Source organism: Coenobita brevimanus, chromosome 18, assembly GCF_032717465.1.
Source record: "Coenobita brevimanus isolate Jiangsu-jjx chromosome 18, ASM3271746v2, whole genome shotgun sequence".
NCBI classification, from domain to species: Eukaryota; Metazoa; Arthropoda; class Malacostraca; order Decapoda; family Coenobitidae; genus Coenobita; species Coenobita brevimanus.
In genome coordinates, this window is record NC_136971.1 from 9078772 (window position 1) to 9106031 (window position 27260).

General features: G+C 41.4%; 1 protein-coding gene across 1 annotated transcript; it reads right to left on the bottom strand.

Moving 5' to 3' along the window:
• Window positions 1–7937: 7937 nt before the first annotated feature.
• LOC145391358 (uncharacterized) lies at window positions 7938–27008 on the bottom strand. The gene is made up of 7 exons (XM_080265955.1): window positions 26951–27008; window positions 19460–19581; window positions 17405–17520; window positions 16159–16331; window positions 10799–10992; window positions 9105–9215; window positions 7938–8117 (listed from the first exon to the last, which is right to left on the bottom strand). Exons 1-7 carry the CDS (start codon window positions 27006–27008, stop codon window positions 7938–7940), a joined length of 954 nt encoding a protein of 317 aa, XP_080122081.1.
• Between the last annotated feature and the right edge of the window lie 252 nt (window positions 27009–27260).

Below are 27260 nucleotides of genomic sequence, written 5' to 3' on the forward strand. Positions count from 1 at the left end.
TTTTACTCTACATTAAGCTCAAGAAATAGAACTGTTAAATTTATTAATTACAAAAATAAATTTAACGTTACAATTCAAATCAATTAAATGAGACGCACTCGCTCACTCACACAGAAGCTAAATACTTACGCCTAGGAAAAACACCTTAACTAAACTCTTAAGACTACAAAATACACAAAGGAAATACTAGTCAATGAATGCGGTGTATCACCCAAAGCTGGAGAACTAAAGGTGGGAGCTTGGAGAAACTGTAAGTGGAGTTTGGGTACTAGCTGACCTCTCGCACTGCTGCACAGGTCCTGTCTCCGTCACAGCAAACACTAAACTGAATTCAAATACATTGTATGGGCAGGACGCAAGGCGTGGCTAACGGTTGAGGGAAGCAGAGGCGAACGATAAAGAAACAATTGTATCGCTCAGTAGCGCACTTAGTGACGTGCATTAAATCGGTCACCTTTGAAAACAGTGACGAATGTTTTGAAAAGTGTACCCCGAAATGGAGAGAGAAACGGTTAACTGAGCGATACACAGTGAGTTTTCCACTAATAGTTCATGGCTTCTCACAAAAAGGAAATGTCGCGAATTGATTCGTGACACCCAGACTCCACCGAGGAAGAGCTATTCTTTCTCTCCCTTGCTGGACCAGGAGCGGGAAGGACATGAGGACATGCCGGCTTGGTGAGGGTGGTCAGATTAATCTAATCAGATTTGTTGGGCTTCGATTTTGGCCGCACCGACTGCGAAGGAGCAGCGGCAGCCTGAGAGTAAGAAGTGGCGACAGGGATGTCTGTAAGAGAGTTGGAACGTACAGGGGGTCTAGACTTAGAGGTAGGGCAAGTGGCATGTGGAGCAAAGGTAAGGTCAGTCTGTGTCTCCACGGTGCACATCACGGGACGGGACACAACCGCCAATGCATAGGAGACATTAGGCTTGGGAGTTGCATGTAACTCCTTCACCTTCTTCCTAGCATCGTAAAAGGATATGCCCTCAGTCGCTTTCACTGTGCAGACCTCTTTCTCCTCCTTCCACTTGGGACAAGCCCTAGAGGAAGTGGAGTGAGCATCCTTACAGTGGAAGCAACATTCGGTCTCTGATGTACAGCGGTCAGCAGAATGTCCTACAGTCGCGCACTTGCCACATACTACGTTTGAAGCTTGACAAGCCTTTTCATGATGTCCATAGAGCTGACATTTTCCACAACGAAGGGGATTGGGTATGTAAGGTCTCACAGTAATAATTTCATATCCTACTTTCACATTAGCAGGGAGAGATACTTTGCCAAAAGTCAAAACTACTGTGGCTGTCTTCGTCCTTGTGCCTTCCTGGAAACGGGTTATGAATCGGGCCTCAATTACATCTTGCTGAGCAAGTTCACAGATGATGTCGTCCTCGTCCATGACCATGAGGTCCCTGCAGGTGATAACACCTTTACAGGAATTCATGGAGTGAGGGATCGTTGGCACAACATCATAACAGTGGAATTTACTCAACATCATCAAATCTTTTACCTGACGCGAGTTTACTGTCTTTACTAGAAGGTCCCCACTAGCAAGTTTTTTCACCTGTTCCACCTCACCGGCACACCTGTCAATCACCTTCTTGATAATGAAGGGATTGAGGCTGGACGGGGGAGTGGAACCAACCACATGTAGTAGTACGAAGGAGGCGTTATTTACATTGATGTCTAGTGGGATGCGTGTCTGGGGCCGTTCGGTCTGGGATCGGTCTGTCTGTGGTTCAGTCGAGGGTTGGTCAGGACCGCCTTCCCCCCTTCAGGGGGGGGTAGGCAGTAGGGACGTCCTCCATAGTACCACTCCCCCCTAACGGGGGAAGTGGGAAGAAGGTGAGAAGACAAACAAGGGACAGACAACCATGGGAAAAACACCTAAATCTGAGGTTGCCCTCTCAAACCACTCCAGGGAAGCCCGACCGTGTTTATTCACGCCCCAGAGCGATCAGTTGGGGGGACCCTCCATGGGCGATAAGCAAAGGTAAACTCAGGAACAGACACAGACACCTATTGTATCTCTAAATAGGGAGGGGAGGAAAATGAATACTATCTATCCTAACTTTATTGAAAAACGCCCTAGTGGCGAGCAAAAAAAAGCTAACGCCAGTGAGGCAACCCTATGGTAGAGGAGAGCTCAGAAAACACGTCTGCTCTCTCCGCAACCATTCATGAAAGTCCCCCCAAAGTCTAGGTTATAATTTAATAAAGTACACACATTCTCCTGCCTACTTAGTACCACCACTACTAAAAAATACTAATACTCAAGACTTGGGTTAGTGGGGTGCGTGAGGTAGGGCTCAGATGTAGGTGTGGCGAGGTGACTATAAGGCACGGTGTCTCCACCGAAACATCTCCTAGGGTCTCTCTACCGAGATCACGGTAGCAGCTTACCCAGGCATTTCTTCCCCCAGCACCTGTGCCTTGGAATTTATTTGATTTATACTAGAAACATAATACTATATGTGATCCTAAGTTCACAGTAATGAGTAAGTACAAATTACAGAATTAGCTGAGTACATATTATGGTATTTGTTTGAAAAAGTAGTAGGAAATAAATTTTTTATGAGCTAGAGTTATACTTAGATTAGGTAAGTTTACCCTTAAACTTACAGTTGCTTCCCACGACCTGGAAAAAGTAAAGATTCTAACTTTTATTAATTTACCACCATGAGCCATTAATGAACTTATATTCAGTTACTACTTGGAATGTAATCACTAGTTATAAACTGGCATACAGGAATGATTCTGTACTAAAACACTGCCACGACGGTGAACAAAGGCTTTTTCCAGTAGGCCGTTCACTTCATTTCTCTTAATCACTTCTCAGTTTATGCAAAGACTACTTCAGGCTACATTTAATGTGTCTATGAGGAATATGCGTGTGAGTACTAACCTCTTCAGGGGGTCAAAATAACCTACAGATCCACGGGGAGTATGAGTGCGAGAAGGATCCCTGCCCAGCTCTGCTCCGCGTCGTGTTATAGACAGGCAAGGGGAGCCGCTAAAGGGATGAGACGAGGGAAAACTCCGTTTACCAACATTTTTCTTAGCTAATTTGTCAGTATGAAGTTAATATGAGAGGAAGAGTTATCGAATATGATTGTTATCATGCACTCTTCTGTTTTCAATACTTCAATTTTACCTCACCACCTCCTATAATCATACCATCAACATATTAGGCCAGGATCATGGAAGGGAACCTGAAAAAAATTCGAGATAGCTGAGTTCAGGAAAGCTACTTGGAAGCATGCCAAGTTGAAATCCACAAACATTCTAAACATTCCACATGAGCTAGCCGTGTGGGACGAAAATCCATAATGGCCGCCAACGGCATGGGATTCTTATATAACTTTTGGACCAGAAGTCACAGATGGTCATGTAATACTCCTTTTTAAAGGTTTTTGGGTCTAAGAAAACCATTTTTACCATTATTTCCATGATTTATTGATGTATGTTCAAGATATGATGAAGGTAATGATGTTCAAGATATGAAGGTAATGTACTGTTTTAAACAAAGTGGTCAAGTCAACCAACAACCAGCACTAACTTTTGCCAGCAGCAGTTATTGAACTACCGTGTTTTTAAATAAAACATTTTTTTTAGCATCATATCAAGTAATGGTCACAATTATAGCATGGGGACTCGCTATCTTCTCCATCAGGTGGGCATGGATTAGCACAGGATTAGCCAATACACGAGGAACACATCTTTGTACAGTTGAGTCCTGCTTTCCGACATTTACATCTCATGCCACACATTTGTTTACACCCGCATAACACAGTGAGAAGAACATGCTCTGTTGCTACTGGTCTGTCAGTCAAAATGGGACTGAGCGTTCCACCTTGAAGCTCCCAACCCCAGTTAGTTGGATTTAGATCTTCACCATTGCCCAACCACTCCTGAACTGCAAAGTAGGCTCGTTATGAGTGATACTTTGCAGCTGAGGATGTAGGAGGTAGGCTCTGAAGTTGGAAGCTGCTGAATGCCTTGCTCAACCTCTGCTTGTACTGCACAAATCTCAGCTTATCAAGTGTTGTACATGATGGATTGGCATCTTATAACTTCAGTAAGAATATTTCCTCCACTCTGGCTACTTCTTCATGGCTGACAATGCTCTTCTTAAACATCTCCAACGTCCTCATACAAATATTCAAACAGGTGACCCATTCATGGAGGACATGTTGTAAGATGTCGGGTTATTACTCTGCATGCAGCTGTGATTCTTGATTTCAGATGAGGCAGCACATTATCTTCTCAACATATACAACGTCACTGCCTTATCTGGAATCAGGAATCACAGCTGCATGCTGAGAAATAACCCCAGACATCTTACGTGTCCTCGATGAATGGGTCACCCTTTTGAATATTTATTTTGTATGAGGCACGACGGTCAGCACTTCGAACAAATACTCTAATCATCAGTTTTCCCTATGGTTCGTGACTCGCGAGACACCTTGTATTTATTTCTCCCTAATTAATTTTCCTTTAATTCCAGATCAGTTCTATGGTACTTCGTAAGAAAGATTGGAGAAGAAACGTACCGGTAGTTATTTTCACCTGAGAAGCCTGAGCGGGTTTTTCTGTGACCACCGTTGTACAGGTATGTAGGACGTAATGTTACTAAAATCTGCCAGCGATATCATGGAGGACAGTACCACTGAGAGAGAGAGAGAGAGAGAGAGAGAGAGAGAGAGAGAGAGAGAGAGAGAGAGAGGGAGAGAGAGAATGATAATTTAAAAAAATTCTACATATGTACAGGACTGGGATGATAGGCTAATGATACGTAATTTTGCTAGGGTACTGACCCTTCATTAGACCAGAAGTACTCTGTGAAGGCCTCTCTCACATTGCTAGCTACTATATTCTTTTGTAGTTTTTTTCTGTTGAACTTGATAATCGAACAATGTTAGGGTTTTCTTCCCTAGTCTGGTGTGCTGATGCATTGATGCCCTCTTGTGTAGAATGCATACAGCTTTCTTTTCTCGAAACACAAAGTCGGTATTTCAGTATACTATTTTCTAGTAGTGCAGACTTTTGTAAGTATGCCATGTCTTCAGACTTTGTTGCCAGAGATGAATCATGCAGAGAATCGGTGAGTTCTTTAACCCATGGCCTGACGAGAGGTTGCTATGGCAATTTAGAGATTCAGATCACAACGCATGATTAAATTATACTTGTAACCTTGACGTTTGGCCTATTGCCTTCAAACCTATTATGATTGGTCTTTGTCTGTCAAACGTTCAACCAAATTTTGTTAAAGTCGGAGAACTCGTTATTTAGCTTGGCCGGAACTTTTCTGACGGCGGCTGTAATCTCCCACAATTCTGGAAGTCTTTTTTTCCTTGGGAAGGTAGGGGTGTTCTTAAACTGAATAAAGTCGGCTGGAAGTAGCAAGTATAAAATACCCAAAGGTGTGGGGTCCCTCTTTTCTGGAAGGTTTTATTCAACCCAAAATACCATACCGGTATCTTGCAATTTGAGTGTTATACGCACATGTCTGTGATACAGCCACACATGTGAACTAATTACAGTTCTGTTAACTTGAAATTACACATGAAGGGTCAGGATAAAGGCATATTCTAAGTGACATCTGTGGCTGTTGTCTGCGTTAGTAGGGGTTAACAAAACTCCAGCTTCGCCTGATGCCTGTTAGATTATCCCCAGTGGAAGGCACAGCATGGAGTGCAAAACATACAATAGCCATTAGCTACAAAGAGTACCTCCACCAAAACAACCATGATCACACACTCACACACAGTCCATCAGTTATTGTTTCCTGGTAGCAAACACCAAGAGCATGTTGTTACCACTGCTTTAAAGAGTAAACGGAAACTTTATTTATTTATTTATTTATTATTGATAATTTCGTAGTACCTCCTTTTTAGCTACTTATTTTACAAAGTATACGCATTCCACTGCGTCTACTCAACATTTAGAGCTCCCTGATGCCTCATATCATAAAGAGTCATCCACGGACAGATTCATAACAAATACCTCTCAGCTTAAGATTATTACCTAAAAGAGGAAAGGTGTATGTAGAGGAGGTGAAATATTAGACGAACTTTTGTCCCTGACTGTACATTACTAAGGCAAACTAACTCGATAATAGACACATAAATAGCATATGAGAAAACAACAGGGAGTAATATGCACAACAAAACACTAAGGCTAAGTGGTCTTTTATGCCATGTAGAATACGGTCCTGTGACTTGAAACTGTTACATAATGATCTATTTTTTGTTGTGTCACGGAGAACTAAAGCATTCTCGCCGCCTCCCACTTCCTCATCCTCTCTTGCCTTGCCTCCCCTCCTCCCTTCTTACCAGGTATGGTTCGGGAAGTGAGGTGTGGGAAGTGTTCTAAGAATTTCCCAATAATTGCATCAAACCACCCCATCAGAGAAGGCCTTCCTGCCATGTCATCTGGGGGTGACGATTTCCGCTCTTTTATTCATTTATTTATTGCTTTTCCACGTAAATATAATTGGCTGCATAAAGAAACTGATCCACTGAATATTTTTTTTTGTTTATTCATGTTACTTCGTGACAATTTCATCCAACTTAGGGAAGGACTGTGAGTAAGAGAGTAAACGAAAGTTGTATCTAACACCTCCAGTTTGAAAAAATATCTCCAATGTTAAATAAAACGACCTGGTGTATAAAGAATATAATAAGCAAGATAAAGAACAACTTTGATGGTCGCACCCAACCCAAACGTATCTACCACCAAAAACACCCCCCCAAAAATGCCCTTTGTATCTGGACATATCTCTCAGACACACCTGATGCGTACCTCAGACACACCCGACGCTTACCTCAGACACACCTGATGCGTACCTCAGACACACCTGATGCGTACCTCAGACACACCTGATGCTTACCTCAGACACACCTGATGCTTACCTCAGACACACCTGATGCTTACCTCAGACACACCTGATGCGTACCTCAGACACACCCGATGCGTACCTCAGACACATCCCAAACACACCCAAAAATAAAACAGTATATATCAATAGGAGTGAATGGATTATATAGAAAAACACTAAAAAATATTCAGAATGAATGTCAATTAGAAGTTAACTGATGTCCTGTATGATAGTTAAACTAGTAAACAATACCAATACGGTATTATCATTATATCATAATTATTATTATTATTATTATTCCTGTTCATTATCACTATTATTATTATTTTGTCTGTAGGTAAGTGTAAGTCCACAATACTACTCTCTCTCTCTCTCTCTCTCTCTCTCTCTCTCTCTCTCTCTCTCTCTCTCTCATTATTATTATTATCATTATTATTATTTAGTGGCAGGTGGGGGCGCTCGCCATCCACTCACTCGATGTAGTGCTGCTCTCGGGTGTCTGCCCTCTTCTATCCTCCATCCTTCTTTCCTTTCATCCTCTTGTCTTTCTTGCCCTCAGTCTTTCCTCGTCCTTCTGCCTACGGGTGACTTTACACTCCCTCTTCTGTCTTCCTTTCCTTCTTTCTTTCCTCTTACTTCTGCCTGTGGGTGACTCAATACTGAATGACAATCCAAATGGTTTCCTGTACACCAGGAAACCATTTACTACGCTGGGTGGTAACCATATAACCAAATTTTGGCGCCTGGTGGCTTAGTGGTTAATTATGTCTGTCCAATCGGATTGAGCCAGTGAAAATTTATATCCAAGGGGTGGTTGGGGTTTATTGCTCATGTAATGCCACTCAGGGATGAGTGAGGCTGGCCACTCTCATCTTAAATGTCAAGACCAACTTGCATAGCCCCGGGCTCCTTCGCCCCCCATGGGGCAATGTAGGATTGGATGACGGATGGATTATTATTATTATCAATTATTCTATTTTCTTCTCTCTAGGGAAGGAAATGTCCATAGCAGTACATTTTTAACCACCTCCCCCCCCCCCTCTCTCTCTCTCTCTCTTTTTAGGTGTAATTCATCCTGTATTTATTAAGGAGGTGCTGCTTTGCTGTGATGGGCTGGTAGGTGTTGGAGCCGTCAAGGGGGCGAACCAGGGTCTCTGCGTTCGGTTGCACGAAGAAAGCAATCGACTGACGGGGGGACTGACGTCTCACCTCGTCCTCCGGGATTATCACGCGGTGCTCCTGGGAACATCATAGTAATCATCATTATTATTATTATGAATGTGTGTGTGTGTGTGTGTGTGTGTGTGTGTGAATGAAAAAAAGGGGGGGGGATTGAGAGAAAGCAGGAAAAGTGAGCGTGTGAGAGAGGAATGTGTGAGAATGGATCAAATACCGTATGTAAAAGAATAAAAATAATGTTTGATAGAAAAAGTAAAGAAAGTGGGTGAATGAAGGAAGGAAAGAGTGTGTGGAGGGAGTGTGAGAAAGAATCCAGCGTGTGTGGCGGATGACGAATTTATGCAACAGGGTCATGATGGTGATGATGATGATAATGATGATGATGATGGTATACGAGACAGTGACGATTAATAGGCATGTGCAATCAGTAAAGTAAGTTCCCTTAATATTCGACCACTTCTACTCATGTCCTCAGCTGCCTAATATTCCTGAGAGAGGCTTGGTATAGTTTCTCTGCACAAAGATGATTCCTTTTTCGATAATGCGTCACAGAAGGAAAGTGACGAACATACAGTACCTTACTTGAGAAGTAGATGTAGTGAAATTATAGTCGACCTTTTGTCTCCATATTTATTTTATTTTTTTCTGGTGGTGAGAAATAAATAAATATACGAATGAATAAATAATGCTCAAGGTAAGCCAGTCCTCCAGAATCAGGTCTAACCTGGCACCGGTAAAATGCATTAGGGAATACAATAACCCAGTCAATTTATCTTGGAGCTAACAAACATAAATATGATGTATTCATGAAGAGATTAACAGAACCCGACTGCCCAGAAGTGAGGCAAATATAAAAGTAAATAAATCAATGTGTCTCGGAACCAGATAACTTTATTCCACTCGGGTTCCTATGACTCACTCGTAGTTGAATACAATCGTCTGGCGTTCGCTGGAATAAAGAGAGAGAGAGAGAGAGGTGGGGAGGGGGTTATTCAAAACCATCATTTCAGAATAACAGCAGAAAAACTATTCAAACTTCCAACTTACCGTGGCTACATATTTTCCACTTGTCCAGAACTGCAGGAGGTCCCCAGCGTTGACTAGGATGGTCCCCGGGATGGGCGTGGCGTCCACCCATCGCCCTTCCACGTCACGCACCTAAATATATTATCCATCTAAAATTATCGCCCACCTTTACAAGGTGGAGCGATAATGTTTTTGCCCTCCTCTGTGTGTGTGTGTGTGTGTGTGTGTGTGTGTGTGTGTGTGTGTGTGTGTGTGTGTGTGTGTGTGTGTGTGCGTGTGTGTGTGTGTGTGTGTGTGTGTGTGTGTGTGTGTGTGTGTGTGTGTGTGTGTGTGTCTGTTCACATTATATGTCATGAACGGCTTGACCTATCAACATGAAACCTTCAGGGTAACAAGATATGGCCAAAATCTTGGCCGAGTCCGAAAATGGGCACTCGGGGTCAATGTCAAGGTCAGCAAAATGGCTGTCAAGGGTCAGCTTGTTTTTAACGCCCTCCTTTAGCACCATTATATCTCATGAACGGCTTGAGCTATCAACATGTATCTTTCAGGACATCAAGATATAGCCAAAATCTTGGACTTGGCCAACAGCATAATCAGGAAGGCGATTAGCATTCGGATCCCTAATGCTTTTCTTTCATTATAGTTATCTACTGTAATTTGTAAATGGACCAGAGATAATTATGCTTAAATAAAGAAGAAAAAAAATAGAACAGCAGTTTGTATTTTTGGTGATACGTGACTTCCATGTCCCCTTTCTGACAACAGCTCATTCCTGATCTTGCTTTACGTAGCTCTGAGTCTCCTACTAGTTCATTCTCTTTTTCCCTCTCTTTTCTTTTTCTTTCCCATTTCTCCTGAGTTTCTTTTTTCTCTTCATTCTCTTCCTCCATGCCCTTCAACCTTTGACCTTCCCGATCCTTCCTTACCCTCCTAACCTACCTATTCAGTGGGAACTAGAAATTCCACATTAAATAGTCAATAACGTCGTCAGATCTGACCTAACAAAACCGAACTTGACTTATTCAGTGCAACTAAAAAATTTCCACCCTAAATTATCCATAATCTAATCCAACTTAACCGACGTTAATTCTCCCTGAACGGACTAACAAAATCATTTGTAAATCATGTCAAAAAATACCTAACTGACCTTGAAATATTTTTCATTAATATAAAGCTTGAAATAGTATGTCTCATGTAACCTAAACTAAGCTACATTAGAACAACCTAACTTCACTTACTAAAACTTCACCTAACTGAAGCTAATCTAACACCATCTGCAATGATTTTATCCAACTCAACCTTATTTAATCCCACTTAATCAAACCAAACTTAACAAAGCATAACATGACATCATCTAACCAAACCCAAACAAACCTGGCGTTTTCCTATGTCGTCCTTGTGGTGGTGATATTATCCATCCTAATCTGATCTATCGTCACCCAATATAATTTATCCTAACCTCCCATAATCTCATCTCATCTAACCTAATCCAGTCATACATGGAGTCTTCCTAAGCGTTGCAAATGATCCTAAACTTACCTAACCCACAATCCTAAGCTAATATATCCTAATCTATCAGGACCTCACCTCATCTAACCGAACCCAAGCAAACATGGAGTCTTCCTAGGTGTTGCAGTCCATCTTAATCTCACTTAACGCTACTTATCCTGACCTCCCGTGACCTCATCTCAGCTAACCTAACCTAAGCTGACCTGGAGTCCTCCCATATCGTCCTGAAAGAGCAGTGTGATGGTGCCGTAGTCGGTGTGAGCACCACATCGGATGGTGTTGAGCGGGACGGTGGCGGGTACAGTGGGGTAGTAGGCCATCCGCAGCACAGCAAGCGATTCACCACCGCTCTTGAAGAGCTCCTCGTGGGTTGAGGTGAAGAAGTCTCGTTCCAGGTCTGAGAATGTAGTATGACTGGGGCTGCGTTTTAGATGGCATAGGAGGCTTCGTAGCACCTCTTCCTCAGCGATTTATTCTGCATATTACATCTAAGTATTCTTTAGCATGTTACTGATGCACAGCATGTCCGTACTAAATATGGATGAATAACCTAGAACATCAAGGTGTAAAGGGCATAACAAATCGCTAAGAAGAAGGCGCCACGAAGAGTAAGATGCATCTTGGAATCCGACCCTTAATCGGACCTAGGTAAAGTTTTTGACATAAATGCTGATCGACCCCATAATTATACATAACGAGAAAGCTGCAATGACTTTTGAATCCTGAAGATGAGAAATCAACAAAGTTTTTCAGAATATTAAGCAAGAACTTCATAGCTTTTCGACTAAAATGTGGTGGCATATTACGGCAAATGTTCTTGCGGGAAATCTAATATATTCCCTGAGTTACCTGAAGAATTTTAATAACTAGCGAAACACAGCAAATTTTAAGAGAACTGATGAGTTCTTTGGATGGCCTAATCTTTACCTCCTCCAGGTAATTAGAGGAGGTTATGTACTCACTCGTGTCTATCTGTCTGTCTGTTTGTCTGTTTGTGGACAAGGGAATTCAAAAAGTTGTTATCGGATTTAAGTGAAGTTTGGTGTAAAGGTGGACAGTGGGCAGTGGGTCATGGAAGAGATTACAATATTAGATTTTGAGATGGATCCGGATCCGTATGTAGGAACAGATTATTATTATTATTATTATTATTATTATTATTATTATTATTATTATTTAGCGTCGACATAGGTCTGCGCTTCCTCAGATCCTGTAACGGGGCAAAGTATCATCGCAGAATTAAAGAATTAACTGACTGACGCTGTGACACCAAAGAAGTATAGGTCTGGTAGGAAAAAAGACTTATCACAATAAATTTGAAAGCTTATTGATGTTGGCTAAGGTATGCACTCTCTGAGTGCTTTCCAGTTCTCTATGTATTCGCCAAAACTTGGAAAGGCAGTCTCCTCTGACAGTATATTAGATTGTTGTTTCTGAATAATGTTCCATTTAATGTTAACACTCCTCCTTTCACGAGGAATGAATCTCGGGTCTGGTGTAGTACTACTATTGAGTTACTGGTGGTAATGTTATTTCGAAGTTTTTAGTCCTAGTGAATTCCCTCGAAGAACTGACGCTTTGGGGAAACAAAAAAATCGACCACTATCATCATCATTATTATTTTATTTGTTTGTTCACAAAATATCTCCAAAAATTCTCAATGAATTTCAGTGAAGTATTGTGGAAGGGTGGGCCATGAGCCAAAAAAGAATTTACTAAATTTTGGGGCGGATCTGGATCCGGATCCGGATCGTACAGAATAGTATCTCCAAAAGTTATCAAATGAATTTCAATGAAATTCTGTAGATGGGTGGGTCATACGCCAAGAAAGAATTCTTTAAATTTGGAGGCGGATCCGGATCCGGATCCTATCGCACAGTATCTCCAAAAGTTCTCAATGAATTTCAATGAAATTTTGTGGAAGGGTGGACTGTGGGCCAAGAAAGGATCGATTAAATTTGGGGGCAGATCCGGATCCGGCATTGCCGGAGGTATGCGCCCTCTGAGTGCTGCTCTAGTTGTTATTATTAACATTATTGTTTTTGTTATTATTATCATCATTATTATTATTATTATTATTATTATTATTATTATTATTATTATCATTATTATTATTATTATTATTATTATTATTATTATTATCATTATTATTATTATTAATATTATTATTATTGTTATTATTATTATTGTTGTTGTTGTTGGTGTTGTTGTTGCTCTTCTCATATTATCATTTTTATTATTATTATTATTATTATTATTATTATTATTATTATGACATCAGTTCTACCCAGTCCTACATTAATGAATTAATACAAGCTGATACAGAATTGTTCATACCCAGTCAACAATTCACTGAAAGATTTGACTCCCCAAAATGGTTTGATAGCAATTGTGCTAGAGCAGCGACCCAAAAATCCTTAACATATAACTTTTACTTAAAATAAAAAACATCTGAATCGCTCAGTCAATTTAAAATTGCTAGAAACCATGCAAAAGCAATAATAACTCTCACTAAATCAAACTTTCTTCACAACCAAGCATCAAAACAATTAAATAATTCTAATAACAATGGAATATTCTGGTCAACTCTCAGTTCTTTCTATAATAACTTTAAAAAGTCATCACCCATTCCTCTACTCAAATCTTCAGATGGTAAGGCTATTAATGACCCTCGTGGTACAGCGAACATCCATGCCAGTACATTTGCCAGAAATTCTACCTTAGAGAAAGTCAGTCAGAACGTGTCTTTACTAGAACTTGACTTTTTCGAAATTGCTCCATTTAAAATACAGACTCGATACTTTATATCCATCCTAGGTAATTTACTAACCAACAAAGCTCCAGGTCCAGATGGAATTTTAACAATTGTTTTGAAAAAGTGTTCCCCAGAATCAGCTTCTGTTCTAGCTAAATTGTTCATACTATGCATACGTACTTCTTCATTCCCTAATTCTTGGAAAGAAGCCAATATCTTCCCAGTTCCGAAAAACGGTAGTTCCTCTGACCCTAGACCAATAGCTATGACATCTTTTCTTGGTAAAGTATTTGAGACTGTATTTGATACGCACATTGTTTAACATCTTGAATCCAACAACTTAATTAGTGACATACATTATGGTTTTTGACGCGAATGACCCAGGGCTGATATTCTCAGTCTCTTGACTCACACCATCCATCAGTCAATTTACCAACATGGAGAAACTCATGCAGTAGTTCTTGATATTTCTAAAGCTTTTAACAAAGTGTGGCACCGTTCCTTGCTATCCAGACTCTCTTGTTTGGGACTATTATTTTTTGTTCCTCTAATTTCCTCATCCCTCAGTGACAAAGATAAAAGTCGATGATTCCGATTTCCACTCGATTAACGCCGGTGCGCCACAAGGATCAGTTTTGGCTCCAACTCTATTCCTAAATCAAATTAATGATCTCTGACCTGTCACTCATAATCACATTCATTCATATGCAGATGCCACCAAGGATAGCAGGCCGGTCATCTAACCAAATATAATAAAGCCTCTGACCTCTACACCTCGAAGGAGAAAAAAAAAAAAAAAAAAAAAAACTGACTGTTACTTTTCTTCTTCTGGTTCTGCTGCTGCTGCTAGTTTACATTTTCGTTCCATTCCCCTAACTTTTTTATAAATTATCTTCTGCTGAGGGTTCATCAAAAACCATTTAAGCTATAAATCAGGCAACATCTCTACTGAGTCGTTTTTCTTCTGTAAATTCAGTGTTCTTCATAACAGACCACTTCCATAACCCAGACAATAACGAATCCTCGAATTATTAACATGGCTTTTTATTATGCATATTAAGAAATGGAGCAGAGAACGCATATTCAAGACAAATAATATTACTAGTCAACAGAAGGACTCATGGTCGTATGCTGAAACAAAAGGTGGAGTCCATGAGTCGCATGCGACAGCAACACAGTCTGGTATACTTGAACAAACTGTGGATTCCACATTTGTGGTGTGGTACATTGGAGCTATATATGAATGTCAAAATTACTGCGAAAAATGTGAAGCACATGAAGGTTCTTCAAAATCGTTCTCAGATACAGGTAATACTCGTATAATGAAATAACACAAAACCACTCTTTTCACACCGTCACACTTACTAGTCTTTTCTATGCCAGAATTCAGCCCCTGGTACAAGAAGGGCTTAACCACCACATCGGCCATTTTTTGTTCTTCACAGCAAACCCTTCCTTCACCATTCCTTCACCATGTGGTACCCTTTACTAAAGATAAAGCAACCTTCTTATGGGCGGAAATAAGGTCGGGAGTCACGTGGCTCCAGGGTGTCGTGACCAAGGCTGGCTTTGGTGGCAGTGGGTTCAAGAATACCAAAATGTTTATCACTGTGGTTATGGCCTGACTCCATATGATGCAGTGCCCATTTGGTTGCAGGAGGACCAGGAGGAGGAGTATATCCTCTTGGTGTTCTCTTTACCTAATACGAATGCCCCAGTTGAGTCAGGCTTACACAAGTGAAGCTTAAAGATTTGAGGGATCTCTGTAAATACGCGTCATATCAATTCCAGGGCTTCTTTGAGGATGTCTACAGCAGTCAGAGAAAAGGAGAGAAGGAGGGATGTTGGCTGGGAGAGAGGAAATCTGACTTGGACAAAAACTTCCTCATGTATTAACTCCCCAACTCACTCTCCATCACTCCACTCAAGCATTACTGACCTTGAGAGATTAGTAGTTGTCCTTATTGTAAATATCTTCATTCGTATCCAAACCTTCATCTGATTATGGATTACACTTTCCAGTTCTAAATCTAAACCATTGGTAAAATTCAGACTTATAAAATTCATTAAAATATATAAATAACTAAAAGCAAGATCAGATTTTTAAAGGTTTTTATCTTCTTACTAATGATGTTTAAGGACACACAGTTCTACGTGTCAGTAACATTTTCATGAGGGTTTGGTAGGTAGGTTTGCTGAATAATTGCCTATAAAATATTACAAAAATAATATTTTGCTGTAAGATTCAAGTAATTGAAAAACACTCCACTAGTCGATTCAACTGATCTAGTACGTCATTAATATAGATATTTTATCTGCTTAACCTTATCTCCGCAAAACGGATTTGGTGGTTACGCCCTTCTAGTAACGGGCGCCTCAAGTGTGACTAAGCATACGATCAAACTGCAGAATGCACTCGTGGAGCGTGTCGATCGCAGAAATCTAGAATGACATTCTTTTTTATGTAAGCATGCGACCAGAAGTTTCAAATGTGTCTGAGTCGGTGAAGTGAAGCAGAGGATTTCTAAGGCTGGAACAATGGATGAAAGGATGTACGAGCTATTTAATGGGCATTCTCTTGACAGTACTCCTACTTTATGCTTTTTCCTCATGTCAAGGAGCATTTTCATAATAAAATGGTAAGAAAAAGCATCACGTAATAAAAATAAATGTTAAGGAAGAAGTGATAGGTAGTCACTTAATAGGCTGGTATGGAAGAAGTGTTCAGAGCTTTTTAATATGATAAGAAGAAGATGCTGGGGAGTCACCTTACCCCACACGAGATTCTCCTGCGACCTCCAGCCTTACCAACAGCGATGGCTATGGCGGTGAGGACATTGGATATGAGGGCCCAGCAGGAGACGTGGAAGGTCTCCAATGCCATCCTCATCTCCGGCACCTCCTCGTCAGGCAACGGGTAGCTCATGTCCTTCACGTTAAATGTCTCACGCAGCTCCAAGAACTTGTCCGAGGCGTCCAGCCTGCCGGGGAGAAAATGAACGAATCAACTTATGGCGTCCTTTGGTTCACACCTGACGTGGTGAGAGCAACTGTGTGTGTGTGTGTGTGTGTGTGTGTGTGTGTGTGTGTGTGTGTGTGTGTGTGTGTGTGTTTCTTCGTAGTAATTGCAACTCCACGCTCATCTGAGTGTGAACCCAATAGACTGCAGGCTGAAGTTTCCCTCCTCCCGCAATATTCCATCCTCCTTTCAGCAAGACAGGAAGGGAACTGAGGGACGTTTGCATAACTGAACAGCGTTGCCAACTGGTCATATCTGTGCCATCACGTGAAGGCGTCCCTCTCCAACACTATTACTATGCTAAACAAACCACAACAGCTGCCCTGCACAGGCCAGACAGGGGCATGCGGCTCTGCTATAGTTCATTCACTTTAACACTGCGGAGATTTTAGCCTTCTTGCAACCTATGTCTCGCAGCTCAGTAGCAAAATAAGACAATGCTATGGTCCTGCTCCTTTCCTGGACACATATTTGTGATTACCATCATATTCTAATGTAAACTATTGTTGCAACTAAGCATTCAAGGTGGACAGATGGCAGCTGTAAGCCAAGTTAGGATAAAAATGGTATAGTGGAGACAATTTCTGATCCTCACACTACAACAGGTGTCCCTCAAACAGATTAAAATCGTCTGTCAGTAACGAGAATGAAATCAGAAGGCGCCTTGGTAATGAAATGGGATAACAATTTTTTTTTTTTTTAACTCCTTTATTACAAGACACCAAACACCGTGTATAGCCAGCAGGATTGTTGGCAAGATTAACGCCTTGGATTGGTGTCACCTCCCCATTTTGACCTATTCTTGTTGCCACCATGAAGCTTTACTCAGCTTAAGAGGGAAAAAATTCTAGTACTAAAGGGGTTTGTGAGGGCTAGATCTACCAAGCCCAGTTTGGAAGAAGAAAAAAAAATGTCTCGAAAGCTGAATAAAATCGTCTGAAGATAGCAAGAATAAAATGAGAAAATAAGTAAGCGAGTAGAAATGGTTAGACTAGATCAACTCTCTCTCTCTCTCTTTCTCTCTCTCAGACGTACTTCTCCCTATCCACGGCTACATATCCATGCATCTGTGACGGTCCCTTCTCATACTTCAGCTTCGTCTCCTTCCCGAGGCTGAAGAACTTGCTGGCACTCGAGAACACCGCCTCCACCTGTCAACCCAGACGTCATCGTTAGAACACGGAACATAGAACACAGAACATACATCACGGTTGATCCACACTTAGAACATAGAAGATAGAACATAGATCTCAGGCCATAGAACACAGAACATAGAATAGCTAGAACATAGAACGTAGAACACAATTATAAAATGCATCACAGTAAGACCATAGAACAGAGATTTACAGTTAAAGAGAATTAGAACTAGAACGCAGTTACAGCACAGAACATAGATCGTGGTTGGAACACTCTACACGGTTAGAACACAGAACACAGATGGAACACAATTAGAGCACAGAAAACAGAACACAGAACATAGGTCCTGAGTTATAATTAGTGGATGATAATACTAAATGGTTTGCTAGGAAAACAACTCTTTTCATCGACTTACAAATACACATTTGAATGATGCTTGGGTTTCTAACGGAACTTGAACTAATTAAAAGGTCTTTATTTGAGTATGGTATCCATATTCGTAGAACGAAATGTTCCTCTAAAATGAATTTTGTGGGCCTAGATGTTAACTGTATAATAAACTATCACATGTCATTTTTTTTTTACTTTATCTCGGAATTAGAATTCGGATAATGACGATAATAACAGTGGTAAACTATGTGGCTGGTTATCTAAAGACAAATGAGGCAGTAAAAGAGCATTGTGATATGGATGTGGAATCTTCTGATAAATGATTTGGCCATGTGGAGAGGATGAAGAATGAGGGACTGACTAGTAAAGTCTACGTGAGTGAAGTGGAGGGGGAGAGGAAGGGGGAGACCAAGGATGAAATGGAGGATGGAGTGGAGAGCTATGCGAGAGGGGGGTGTAAATTGGAGGGAAGGCATCCAAATGGCAGAGGACAGGACGACGTGGAGGTGATTTGTTTGTGGCCGTCCCTTACTGGATTACGGCGTTTTGCAATACATGGATAGATTGACTGATTGACTGGTTGATTGACTGTACATGCATAGTAAGTTTCAGGCCAGTCAAAGAAATAAAGTCGTAAGGATATGGCAATAAGCATCGACAAAAAGAACACCAAGAGGAAACCGAGGAGAAAAAAAAAAAAAAAAAAACTCTTTGGAAATGCAAAATATTAATAGATCATGAATTGTTCAAGGTCAAAAGCGTTATTCATATTTCATTCTTGCCACTTCAAAAAAAAAAAAAAAAAAAAGTGTTATTCGGCTCAGGACTGACTTTTCAAACTGTTAGAGCTGCATGTAGGCTTCTTTAACTCCTTCACCATCACCTAAGCTGAATATAATCACTCGGTCGCGGGAAGAATAAACTGCAAATAATGTCCTCAGACTGAAGGGGCCTAGGTCATCAATAAGAAACTGAACAAAGAGGCTGCTAGAGAGCGAGCAGCGCGGAGAACCGCTGGTATGTGACATGTTGGAACCTTTATAAAAAACGAAAGAACGATGTAATACAATATATATCACGAAGGAAGAGGTCCTACAACACTCCGAAGATACCCAAAGCCAACAGTGGAGAAAATCGATTACCCCTTGTAAACTGGGGATCAAAATACTTAATAAACTGAGTGCGCCATGGTGTGAGCGATGTCCCTGGATTTTTACTGTCATTGATGGAACACCTGTAATTGTTGGATGTGATCAGTCTGCATCCCAAAATACAACGTGGAGTCAGCAACGATATAAAGATCACACGTGTACTACCGCCACCGCATGCTTCAAAAATTATCACCAAAACCTGGATTCCGGTCCACACCTTGGCGCTCTCATTTTTTAACACACTGTGTTCAGGCCTACTCCCGAGAAGGCAGGACTGGAAACAGCCGTCCCTCCTACTGGTGAACTGGAAGTTTTTCCTGAAAGAGAGAGGATGATGATGGTGATGATGATGTTGAAAACAGTTACAGCCAATAAGTCAGAGTGGAGAAAGCCTTGCCACCCACCAACCCACCTGTTGGCTGGGAATGCCGTGGTTCTTGAGGTACACAAAGCCCACACCGGTCAGGGCCGCTCCCAGCTCCTTTGCCACCCGCTGGAGCTCATCCTCGATCGGGCCCCCAGCCACACCCAAGCCTGCAGAAGCAAGATTAGACTTTTGCCTATCGACTGCGCAGGACTCATCTAGATGATCATTTTTTGCATAACTCTCCGTCTTCCCCCTACAACACTAGCGGCAACAGTCGAAGTTACATCCAGGTCCCCAGTTGTACATCTGGGTAAACAGGGACAAAGGGAAAATAAAATACGTCCAGCAGCTTGACTGATGCGAGATTCTAACTCAAGTCCTTAAAGTAGCGAGTTGGATATCCTATCCAATGATCCGTCCCCCCCCCCCGCACTCTCCCCTGCGCCTGAAGGAGGGTTCCCGCCGAGAATGTGGTAAAAACTTTATTCGAAACACATGACGAAGAATTTGAAGTCAGTACCTACTTTAGGTACTAACTCATCTATTGCAAGTCTCTCTCTCACTCTCTCTCTCTCTCTCTCTCTCTCTCTCTCTCTCTCTCTCTCTCTCTCTCTCTAATATCCTTCATCTTCTTTCTTTGTTTCATGTGAAATGTAGGTGGTCCGAAATGTGTGTGTGTGTAATTCACCGGGTCGGTCAGGATCACTTGATGGTCGTGATCGTCAGCTTTTACACTCCCGGAAGGGAGCTGAGAGCTCATATAGTCCGATCTAAGGGCAAGGCTGTGACCTTCACACACGCACACACCCGTCCCCTTGCTCCAGGGGGACAGTAACCACCCACTTCGTCAGTGAAACTTTTCGCAACCTGAGCGAGGCGCGAACTCCCGTCCACCATTTGGCAAGCGAGAACGTTACCACTGCACCAGCGAGCGGTGTGTGTGTGTGTGTGTGTGTGTGTGTGTGTGTGTGTGTGTGTGTGTGTGTGTGTGTGTGTGTATTTTTCCCAAATTAAAATAACCTCGCCTAACCTGACCAGATAAAAGATAATGCATACAGATCGCACAGTGCAGCAACAATGAAGCCTGACAATCGCAAGTAAACAAATCGACCTCATCATAATATATTTTTACGGGGGTCGATGGGGTTAGTTCAGTTTCTAAATACACGTTTTCAGTCACTTACAATTCAAACTATATAAGAAACAAAATTGTGAAAGAAAAGGAGCCACTGACCTAGTTTTAAAATATTACAAGCTTAATTCCCTTGTTAAACCTGTCATCATTGGAACTGTTCAGTATTGTATTCCAGTTTATCCAGACGATTTTACTTTTTTGGGAGAGAGACATAAGAGCCTGAGTGTTAATGCAGTCACCAATACACCTCTAGTGGTCTGTTCGCCATTGAGGCCGAAGCCCCTGATCGTTAGGGCATATATATATATATATATATATATATATATATATATATATATATATATATATATATATATATATATATATATATATATATATATATATATACACAATCACCCTCATATGCACATTTACATACACCTACATATGTATACCCCCCCCTGGGGGTAGGGGGGTTTTCAAGAATACTCCCCCAGTATCCCTGCTTGTCGTGAAAGGCGACTAAAAGGGTTGGCGGAGGGTTAGTGCCCCTCCCCGGAAAACAACTAACTAAAAAAACAAACAAGAAGCCTCGGACAAGGACTGACCAAACGATGACGACCAAGGACCGGACAAAGGACTTGGTACTGAGTACATGGAATGTAAGAGGAGCGAATGATGAGGTGAAAGAGAGAGAGATTGTCCAGGTGCTTGAGGATGCGAAAGTGGATGTATGTGGAATAACTGAAACAAAATGGAGAGGAGAAAGTGTGAGAGAATGGGAGTGTGGATGGGGTATATGTGCAGAAGTAGATGAGAATGAGAGGGCAAAGGAAGGAGTGTGTATAGTTGTGAGTAAAAGATGGAAGAAGAGCATAAGACAGTATGGATCAGTTGGATCAAGGATTGTGTGGGTAAAGTTGAAAGTTGGAATACAAATGTGGGCGATTGTGTGTGTGTGTATGCGCCAACGCAAGATCGTGCTAGAAGAGTGAGAGAAGAGTTCTGGACAAATGTGGAAGTGTGCATGGAAAAGTTTGGAAAGAATGAGTGTTTTTGATTGGTGATATGAATGGTAAAGTTGGTAATGTGAAGGTGGATGGAATAGTTGGTGAGTGGGGTGTGCCTGCTGAGATAGATGAGAATGGGAGTGCATTAGTGGACATTTGTGCTGGGAGGGGGTTGGTGATAGCCAATACCCTCTTCAGGCATAAAATGATCCACAGGTATACATGGCGAGTGATGAGAAGGGTGGGTGGTGAACTGAATGAAAGGAAGGCAATGATTGATTATGTGTGTGTGGATGAAAGGATGCGAAGATGTGTAAAGGATGCAAGAGTGTATAGAGGTTGGGGGAGTGGACTTTCTGACCACTACTTGGTGGTGGCCAGAATTAGGATGCAAGTAAGATGGAGGAATAGAAGAAGGGAAAGACGAGAGGAAGGAGTAGTTGCAAGGAGAGTGGAAAGGTTACAAGAGGATGAGAAAAAGGCAGAGTATAAGAGAGAAGTGGAGGAACGATTGGGCAAATATGAATTGGAGCAGATGGGAGACGTGGAAGGTATGTGTAAGATATTTACAGAAGAAATATGTGCAGCATGTGATGTGGTGTGTGGAAGGAAGAGAAGACAGAGGGGGGTGCAAGGAACAGCGTGGTGGACTGAAGAGGTGAAACAGGCTGTGGCACAAAAGAAGAAAAGCATACAATGAATGGATGAGAAATAGGGGCGTGGAAGAAGTTGAGAGGCGGAAGAGAGAGTTATATGTGGAAAGGAAGAGAGAGGTGAAAAGATTAGTAAGAGAGAGTAAGAAGAGAGTGGATGAGGAATTTGGAAGGAATTTGAGTGTAAAGTGGAGGGACTGTAAGAAAATGTTCTGGAGAGAAGTGAAAAGAGTAAGACAGGGTGGAAGTGAAGTTAGCAGGGGAGTGAAAGATAAAAATGGTAGATTACTAGTGGAGAAGGGAGAAAAAGTGAGCAGATGGAGAGAACACTTTAAGGAATTGTTGAACGTAGAGGATGGAAGTAATGCGAGTATAAGTGGCTGGGGAATGGCTGGGAGAAGGAGGGAGATGAGAAGACAGGAAGAAATCAGTAGGATAGAAGTTGTGGAAGCAAGGAAGAAAGTTAAATCGGGGAAAGCCCCAGGAATTGATGGAGTGTGTGGTGAAATGCTGAAGCATGGAGGAGAGATAGTAGTAGAATGGATGTGGAAGATGTGCAGATTGGCCTGGGAGGAAGGTAGAGTCCCGGAGGATTGGAAGTCAGGTATAATTATTCCCTTGTACAAAGGAAAAGGGGAAAAAGAAGTGTGTGGTAATCATAGGGGCATTTGTCTTCTTAGTATAATAGGAAAAGTGTATGGTAGGATACTTATAGACAGAGTTAGAGAAAGAACAGAGAAATTAGTTGGAGAAGAACAGGGAGGCTTTAGGAAAGGAAGAGGTTGTGTAGATCAGATATTCATTCTTAGATCTTTGGTGGAAAAGTTTCTAGAGAAGAGAAAGAAGTTGTATGCGGCTTTCATGGATTTGGAGAAAGCATATGACAGGGTGGATAGACAAGGATTGTGGAAAGTGTTAAGAATATATGGAGTAGATGGGAAGTTGTTGAATGCTGTGAAGAGTATGTACGATGGTGCGAAGGTTGCAGTGCGTGTGGATGGTGAACTAAGTGAATTTTTCTCTTTGAAAGTTGGTTTGAAACAGGGATGTGTCATGTCTCCATGGTTGTTCAATCTGTACATGGATGGGGTAATAAAAGAGGTACAAGGTAGGGTAGTGGATGTTGGAGTGGCCCTGGTGAGAGAGGATAGTGTTTGGAAACTCCCTGTACTGTTGTTTGCAGATGATACTGTGTTGTTGAGTGAAGACGAAGGGGAGCTGCAAGGCTTGGTGGATGAGTTTGAGAGAGTGTGTAAGAAACGGAACCTAAAGGTGAATGTAGGGAAGAGTAAAGTGATGGTCTTTGAGAGAGGTGAAGTTAGTGAATGTACAGCGAGGTTGGATGGTGAGGAATTGGAAAATGTGAGTACGTTTAAGTATTTGGGTAGTGTGATGAGTAAGAATGGAGGTTTGGAGGGTGAAGTGCTTGAAAGGGTACAGCAGGGAAGAAAGGTTGCTGGTTCCTTGAAAGCAGTGATAAGAAACAGGGAAGTGAGCATGGAAGTGAAAAAGCTACTACATGACAGTATTGTGATACCAACTCTAACGTACGGAAGTGAAGCTTGGACATTGTTGGAAGGACACAAGTCAAGAGTGAGAGCAGTGGAAATGAGTTATTTGAGAGGAGCCTGTGGAGTCACGTGGAGAGACAGGCTGACGAATGAGGATATAAAGGAGCGTTGTGGTGTGGATGTGGATGTGATAGGAAGCGTTATGAGGAACACACTGAGGTGGTTTGGCCATGTGGAGAGGATGGAGGATGAAAGACTGACGAAGAGAGTGTATGTGAGTGAGGTGGAGGGGGGAAGAGGGAGGGGGAGGCCGAGGATGAGATGGAGGGATGGGGTGGAGAGGTATATGAGAGAGGGGGGTGTGAGTTGGGAGCAGGGCAGTGAAATGGCGGGGGACAGGGCGACTTGGAGGCGATTTGTTTGTGGCCACCCCAAACGGGATTGAGGCGTCTGGCAATAGATAGATAGATAGATATTTTTTCCCTTTTTCATATAAACCATAAAAATACGTAATTAAATACAAAAACTAAAACTAATAAACCTAACAGGCAAATGTCTAACCCATACTAAATTTTAAAGATACAATTAGGTAAACTACACTAATGGGAGAAATACCTGTACCTAGAGAACACCATCGACTGCAGATAATTAGATCTGTTCGGACGCAAGAATATTCTTTAAAATCATTGCAATCGTTCCACTTAAGCAGTAAAGGTTTAATTCTCAAAGTAATTCGCCTAAGAAGAGGTGTTAAGAATCCTTCCTAGCCTGGTAGAATAAGGTTTTTATATCACCTTCTTTCTTAGTTATCTATCAGTTATTTAACTCTAAGCTATCTATCTCACCCATCACATTATTTGACCCAAAACTACCTCACCTATTGCAGCTTCTTTAACACTTGTATGTCTATTATATATTTTTAGTAACGACATAGACTGAACAGATAACGTATAAGGGTATATTAACGTGTCAAATTAAAAAAAATGGACTAGTAAGGATGAGTTGCCAAAGAGCCTATTATGATTAAGGTATTAAATGAACACACAATGAAAGGAGTAAATAAACTGATCACGTGACCGCAACACACACACACACACACACACACACACACACACACACACACACACACACACACACACACAGCAGCAGCGGGAACATGACGGCCAATAGTTTAATTCCTACACTCCAAGGACGTAATTTTACAGCACAGTCACCAACAAAAGTCGAGTCGCTTGTCCTGCTCCTCTTTTCATGAACTTGGAAAATCAGGCTCGAAAAACCGCAGCGACCTACACTGATGATATTGATCCATAGATAATTAAAGTCATAGGTATTCACCAGTTCCAGAGAAAGGAAGTTCCTCTGATCCATCTGATTACAGACCAATAGCTATCACATCTTCTCGATAAAGCTTTTGAGATTGTATTTAATAAGCACATGGTTAAACAATGAGAATGAAGTCGCCAAAAACTATGGAAGCGAGGCACCTCATGTCCGGGGATCGTTAGTGAGAGACAGGTGCACAGAGCCGCTCCACTTAGAAGTGATCCCACATCTAGAAAGGCAATTGTACGACCATCGTTTGAGAGCAGGGCCGCCGACAGCCATCACAAGACCCTGGGCAAGATTATCGACAATGGGACCCCCTTCCCCTGAAAACTGTGCTGAATATACGAGTATTGTACTCTATGTCTAGCTCACGGTTAAAGTGCTTCCTAACCAGTGTGTAATGGCACATTGATGTACTGCCCAAAGAATTCTGGTGTGCCATAGCACCTTCCCCTCACTCTCTACAAAACAGTGATAATAACTACAAGGAAATTATAGTACATGTAGGCTATATTATGTAAAGAAAAATAAGAAATACTATTGTGTAATGGAAAGAAACAAATGAATACATTACATTTTCCTATGATTTCATGTATTCATGCAGTACTTTATATATGCAAATTGCACTCCATTCACTTAATATAGGATATATGTTACATTTTCTTTCCACTTCACACTATCTTGGAGGTCTCAGGCCCCCCCTTCGGGCCCGGGCGCCGGGGATTGTCCCCATCTACCTTATCTGATCGTATCTTGACTTGCTGATTAAGACTACTTGAACGCTTTAATTATTTAATCGTCTTTTTCAATTGTTTTTCGTCTTTTACTTCGTATGTATGTATGTATGTATGTATGTAATAGGATAGATAGGGAGGTATGTACTGTAAGTAGCCAGGTAGATAGGTGAAGATCAGTGTCGATCATGTGGATGATGTGGAAAATCGTTGCTACCAATATAAAGTCGTGAGCCACTTCTGCAACGGGCTGTAGCATGCATTGAGCAAGGAGGTCGGAGTTGTGAACATTTGCTGTAAATATGAATGACGTACCAGTGTCTAGCATATTGTATAATATTATTAATAAATCTCATTGTAAATGATCGACGTCTCATTTACAGTCCCCTGACTCCAACACATCCAGAGCCGATCTGTGGAGTGCTGTAACTCCCAAACTATTGAGATTTCGCAATATGCTCATTTAGGAATTTGCATTCAGTATCGTCTCCGGAACATCCCCCCTGAATTTTGCTACATATTTACTGAACACCCTGTATACTACTGCCTGTAATTCTACATGTCTATAATTATTACATGACATATTAATGCCTATATGTATGTATGTGTATATGTATTTATGTATGTCTCAATCTACCTCTCTTCACAGACATTTTTATTCAATCTTAATGTTTTATTCTTTTTCTTTTAATATCAGAGTTTCGTCTCACGCAATGGTTCCCATCCTATAGTTCATCAATTCTTGGTTCAGAGATCCCCAATTTCTGGACTTTGTGTCGGTCAGTATCATGCAAACGAAGGACCAATGAATATATTTGGTAAGCATGAGATGTTATGATTGTACGTTGATGATTCATGTATGACGGAGGGAGAGGATGTTACCTAAATTCATAAAATTGTTTACAACTTTTCAGCCTGTCCATAAAACAAAACATGGCTTTGGCACATAGTATACTGAACACTGTGCTGCTATGACAAGATTGAATGCAATAATTACATAAATGTGAAGAAAAACTACATTTGAAAATCAAGAGATGAAGCCGTCATTGGTCGGATCCGACAGTAGAATTTTTTTACGGGCTTCTGTCCCAAACAACGTCTAACTTCCAAACAGTGTTTAGTAAATTACAGTAAGTGATAAGTAACCCATAACACCTAACTTAGAATCAGTGTTTAGTTACTCACCTAACTGGCCGAGGTCGACGATTGGGATGGTGGTGGTGTCTGGCTTCTTGCAGGACATGACTGGGGCCGCACTGAGGGTACAGAGCTTCATGAGATAAGGAGAAAGATTAATGCACAGTGTAGTATCTACACTGTGGGTTAATGGATACACAGGTAAACCGAAAGAAAACGATAGATCGACACAGGAAGAAAGGCAAGGAGAGATAGAATGACTTGGTTACAGGGTATGTCAAACTTCGAGATAAATATATAGCTTTATACGGTGATGGTGGTATTTGCAGTGGTAGTGGTAGTTGTGGGGATGGTTGTG